This window comes from Octopus bimaculoides, chromosome 28 (genome assembly GCF_001194135.2).
Source record: "Octopus bimaculoides isolate UCB-OBI-ISO-001 chromosome 28, ASM119413v2, whole genome shotgun sequence".
In the NCBI taxonomy this organism is placed as follows: domain Eukaryota; kingdom Metazoa; phylum Mollusca; class Cephalopoda; order Octopoda; family Octopodidae; genus Octopus; species Octopus bimaculoides.
Window position 1 is genome coordinate 12,962,937 of NC_069008.1, and position 5,896 is coordinate 12,968,832.

The 5,896-nt window shown below is 36.5% G+C and overlaps 1 protein-coding gene across 1 annotated transcript in view; it reads right to left on the reverse strand.

Annotated features, from left to right (window-relative positions):
• The window catches only part of LOC128251167 (zinc finger protein 271-like), a 29,630-nt gene that overhangs the window by 17,298 nt on the left and 6,436 nt on the right, over window positions 1–5,896 (reverse strand). The window contains exon 2 of the mRNA XM_052977682.1: window positions 2,464–4,343. Coding sequence (XP_052833642.1) covers window positions 2,464–3,631 — 1,168 coding nt within the window. The 5' untranslated portion in view covers window positions 3,632–4,343. The remainder of the gene's footprint in view (window positions 1–2,463; window positions 4,344–5,896) is intronic.

The following is a 5,896-nucleotide window of genomic DNA, read 5'->3' on the forward strand; positions in this document are numbered from 1 at the left end:
CAAAACAAATTTCTTAACCACACAGCCATGCCTGTCCCTCGAAAATTGAACCAAATTCGTTGACTGGCACCCATGCCAATCTTCTTTCATTGGACACTAAGCTCAGCTAAGCTTGCAAAGACCTGTTGGGGCAAGTGAGATTGAAACTGAACCAAATTCGATGACTGGCACCCGTGCCAGTGGAGCGCCAACAGCACCATCTGAGCGGGGTCACTGCCAGAACAGCGGTCTGGTTTCCATGACGGTGACACATAAAAGCACCATTTATATATATATATATATATAAATGAAGCAGTAGGTTTGTATGTGGATATATGAATTGCAGTAAGGTCTGTTAAATGAATTCAAGATGGATAATAATAAATGAATTCAGAGACAAATTACAATAGACTGCAGAAATTGAATAAAGCAAACTGACAAGACCTTACAATTGTTAAAACATTATATTTAAATGTTCATAAAAATGTAGAATAGAGGTTAAAGAAAAACCTGAATACAGTATCACAATAATTCTGGTTACTTCTAGTCAAAGGTTGGTAGAAATGCTAATCTTAACTTCAAAGATTCTGGCTTGAAATCTGTTCAAACTGAAAACTGCCAATTGAAATCAAAATTGTTTACACATCAAGGTCCCAGGTTGCTCATAGCAAAACTCTCCCTGCTGGGGACTTTATGAGCCAGAATTTCCCATTTTGTAACTGATGAACAGATACTAGGCTAGTCCATCACGTTAAAAATGTGGGCAGTCCAAGTACATCTAAATGGATCTGACCATCACATGGTGAACCAAAATGAGCAGTCAAAATTAAAAAGCTACAATATGGGCAGCTAAAGTTCACAAGCACTAAACTGTTCAGCACGTGTACAAATATGAAGAAAAGAAAGAAGTTGAAAATTCAATTTAAGACAGTTTACTTTATTATAAATGTTTATATTTATATGCAATTTTCTTTTTCTTTCTTTTTCTTTTACTTGTTTCAGTCATTTGACTGTGGCCATGCTAGAGCACCGCCTTTAGTCGAGCAAAATTGACTCCAGGACTTATTCTTTGTAAGCCTAGTACTTATTCTATCGGTCACTTTTGCCGAACCGCTAAGTTACGGGGACGTAAACACACCAGCATCGGTTGTCAAGCGATGGTGGGGGGACAAACACACACACACACACACATATATATATATATATATATATATACACGACAGGCTTCTTTTCAGTTTCCATCTACCAAATCCACTCACAAGGCTTTGGTCGGCCCGAGGCTATAGTAGAAGACACTTGCCCAAGGTGCCTCGCAGTGGGACTGAACCCGGAACCATGTGGTTTGTAAGCAAGCTACTTACCACACAGCCACTCTACGCCTATACGTAAGTTGTTTCACAAATTTTGGACATTTTTAAAGGTAAGGAACTATAGAGTGTTTTATCACATGTTCTGAGTGGCAGTCCTTATTAGGCTAATGTGAACTGGTCCATTACTTATTCTGTCCAAAGCAAGCTGTTAATCACTTTTTTGATGACATCACCACTTAATTAAGAAATATCAATTTTTTTTTTTTGTTTGCCAAAACTTTTATTGAAGATTTCCAAACAATGGGTTACAGTTTCAAATTTTAGTTAGGGATCCATTACATGCCTGTACAATATGTTCCTATAGCTTACGTTTAATACTTCAGCATTCCGATTATGTCAAATATAATATTTATTCACATTGTTTTGAATTAATCAATTATTATCTCATAGCTTCATGGTATTTATTCTTGATTTATTATGTATAGAATGACATTGTTGTTGGCACTCCATCGCTTATGACGTCGAGGGTTCCAGTTGATCCGATCAACGGAACAGCCTGCTCGTGAAATTAACGTGCAAGTGGCTGAGCACTCCACAGACACGTGTACCTTTAATGTAGTTCTCGGGGATATTCAGCGTGACACAGTGTGACAAGGCTGACCCTTTGAATTACAGGCACAACAGAAACAGGAAGAAAGAGTGAGAGAAAGTTGTGGTGAAAGAGTACAGCAGGGTTCGTCACCATCCCCTGCCGGGGCCTCGTGGAGCTTTAGGTGTTTTCGCTCAATAAACACTCACAACGCCTAGTCTGGGAATCGAAACCGCGAGTCCGCTGCCCTAACCACTGGGCCATTGCACCTCCACTTGAATGACATTGTAGGATTGGCACAAGAGGCCAGATGTGGGTGGCTTGAACATAAAACAGGTAGAATATTTGGACCAGACATGGCTGCTTCTATGCCAAAGTGTCCAATAATACCCTGAAATTCCTAGTCTTCCCACTTTATTTTCCTTCTAATAAAAACTACAGATCAAATAAACATAAAGGAAATATGTTTATTATAAAATATAAATCACAACTTAAAACTAACATATTGTACAAATATGTAAATTGCATTGTATTTACTTTGGCCTAAATCTTGGTCTTGACACTGTTAATCTCCTGAATGAATACCTGTATGTTTAGTCAAGTGACTTTTTTGAGAGAATGATTTACCACAAATATCACAGCAATATGGCTTCTCTCCTGTATGAATGCGTTTATGTTTAGTTAAGGTACTACTTCCATAGAATGATTTATCACAAGTATCACAGTGATATGGCTTCTCACCTGTGTGAATACGTTTGTGTATAGTTAAAGTATTTCCTTGAGAGAATGATTTACCACAAATATCACAGTGATATGGTTTCTCTCCTGTATGAATACGTTTGTGTGTAGTTAAGCGATCGTTATGAGAAAATGATTTACCACAGATGTCACAATGATATGGCTTCTCTCCTGTGTGTATACGTTTGTGAGTAGCTAAAACATTTCCTCGAGAAAACGACTTCCCACATATATCACAATGGTATGTTTTCTCCCCTGTATGAATACGTTTGTGAGTAGTCAAAACATTTCCTCGGGCAAATGACTTACCACAGACATCACAGTGATATGGCTTTTCACCTGTATGAATACGCTTGTGGTTAGTTAAATGTTCATTTTGAGAGAATGATTTACCACAAATATCACAGTGATATGGTTGCTCTCCTGTATGAATACGTATGTGTATAGCTAAGCTATTACTTCCAGAGAATGATTTATCACAGACATCACACTGGTATGTTTTTTCTCCTGTATGAATAAGTCTATGAGTAGTTAAGTACCCACCTTGAGAGAATGATTTGCCACAGATATCACAATGATATGGTTTCTCACCTGTATGAATAAGTTTATGAGTAGTTAAGTAACCACTCTGAGAGAAAGATTTACTACAGATATCACAGTGATATGGTTTTTCTCCTGTGTGAATGTGTTTGTGAATAATGAGGTTACTGTTTTGAGAGAATGATTTACCACAGATATCACAGGAATATGGTTTCTCTCCTGTGTGAATGCGTTTGTGAATCGTTAAGTGATGATTCAGAGAGAATGATTTACCACAGGTATCACAGTGATATGGCTTCTCTCTTGTATGAACACGTCTGTGAGTAGTAAGGTTGCCCTTTTGGGAGAATGATCTACCACAGACATCACAGTCAAACGACTTTTTCCCTTTCTTAATCCTTTTGTCAATAGGACAGTCAATATTTTCAGACAGTGTTTTAAGTTTCACCTTGTTCACACAAAACTCATTTTCCATCTCCCTCCACAATATACTAAACTATCCTCTATTCTAAAATATTCAAGAAGTTCTCTTTTTCTATAAAATGTAATTTGTGTTTGAAGTAAGCAAGCTTTTCTAAGTCGTGAAGTCAAAATTTTCACAGCTTTTCTTGGCAAATTTAGATACCTGACAACATCATTGAATTTGACCTGGTTAAACTTTTCTGTATCACTTTGATTTTCAAATATGCTGGGATCAAAATCCTCAGAGTGCATTACAATATTTCTGGACCATCTTCAACTAATTCTTGAGGTGGCAGACTCTTAAATATTGGAATGGGGGATTTCATTTGAATGTAGCACAGGTCATATACAGTGTCAAAATCAGGACCTGATAGAGCAAAACTGAGTAAAAAGTTCTAAATATATAAATAATTTTATATTTTACTCATTTTTTTTATCTATTGCTATATTTCCCATCAGCTGTGATCTTCATCAATGTCACAAGATATTGTGAACGTTCTTTTTTTTGTAAATCTGTCCAAGTTTAATGAGAACACAAAATCATTTTATAAACATTCCAGTTGAGAAGAAATACTTTTCAGTAATGTTTCATCAATATTCACCAGATATTTATGTAAAGTTCATTCTGATCTGAATGATATTTTTCTCTACTTGTTAAAAAAATAATAATAATATATGTTGCATCTGATGTAAATGCTTCTCTGAGGGCAATATCATCTGATAATCTGAAATAACAGAATAAAAAAAGTAGTGTTAGATATGGAGAGAATACTTGAAGAATAGAGATACAACAGTGGACATTAAATTACATTTTCATAAAGACAAACAAGAAAATTTTAACTGAACAATCGAAATCATCATGTGTTTAGACACAAACATCAATGAATACATGTGTATGAATTTGGAAACTGTGTACCTCTGTAATTAGATACAAATTATTACAGAGGTATCAAGTTGCTAGATCAGGTAATGAAAGTCACGGAGAGGGTCATAGCCCAACTAATTAGGGAGTGAGTCAGTTTAGATGAGATGCAGTTTGGGTTCGTGCCAAGGAAAAGCACCACTGATGCTATATTTCTGGTAAGACAGCTGCAGGAGAAATACCTAGCCAAGGATAAACCTCTGTACCTGGCTTTCGTTGACATGGAGAAAGCTCTTTATAATTTTCATCTGTATGAAGTCTCGCCTTGCACACACAATTTTTGCACTGCCAGTATATCTTCAATCCATCTGCATTCTGCTTATTATTTGCGTATATATAATTTTTTTCCTTTCTCTGAAGGTATGATCTTGCAGATAGCCATGTTGATGGGTAGGCATCTTGAATAAATTTAATTCGATTTGCTTGAAAATCTTTGTAAACTGTTCAGAGCAGATACTTAACAGAGAGAGGGTAGAAAAAGGAAAAAAAATATATCTAAAACAAAATCACATATAATAGTATTTTAACGAATTGACAAATTAACCGATGACGAAATAAATGGGGATGAATTGTCCTAGCATCATATATGTGTGTGTGTGTGTCTTTGTATTTGTTCCCCCAATCACTGCTTGACAACCGGTGTTGGAGTGTTTACGTACCTGTAACTTAGCAGTTCAGTAAAAGTGACCAATAGAATAAGTACTAGGCTTTAAAAAAATACTAGAGTCGATTTGTTCGACTAAAACCCTACAAAGTGGTGTTCCAGCATGGCTGCAGTCAAATGACTGACACAAATAAAAAAATATATTCAAATATGTACACGTTTGTGTCTCCTTCACTTGATATCATGTGATAGTTGTAAAATGATTGTCAAAGAGGAATAGTGACGGATACCTTTGTATCTGGCCAGGGGTTAGTTAACTTTTCTTGTTACCACCTCAGTAGTAAGATCAGGCTGGTGAAGAGGTACTTGTCACGAGACAGATTCATGAGAAGATGGAAGCCTGTGGCGAGGAAGCTGGGAGTGTTTGGCACCAGGTAAGTGGAAGCCAAAAACAAGGGAAAGAAAAAGCAAGGGGTCTACCCTGGTGGTCGGATGCCTATCCTTCAGGAAAGCCATTACAAATTGCATCTGTAATGAGCAATGCGTTAATCTAACATTGTAAATATAATCAAATTATTATTGTATACTAGCAGAGATACCCGGCGTTGCCCGTGTTACATGCAATTGAAAAATGAGACTTTTCTGTTATATTTTCTGTAAGGAACTGGAATACATATGATTCGAATTTCATCAAAATTGCACATGAGGGTTCTTTCCCTCTTTACACACCCTAAAAAAATTCTAATCATGAG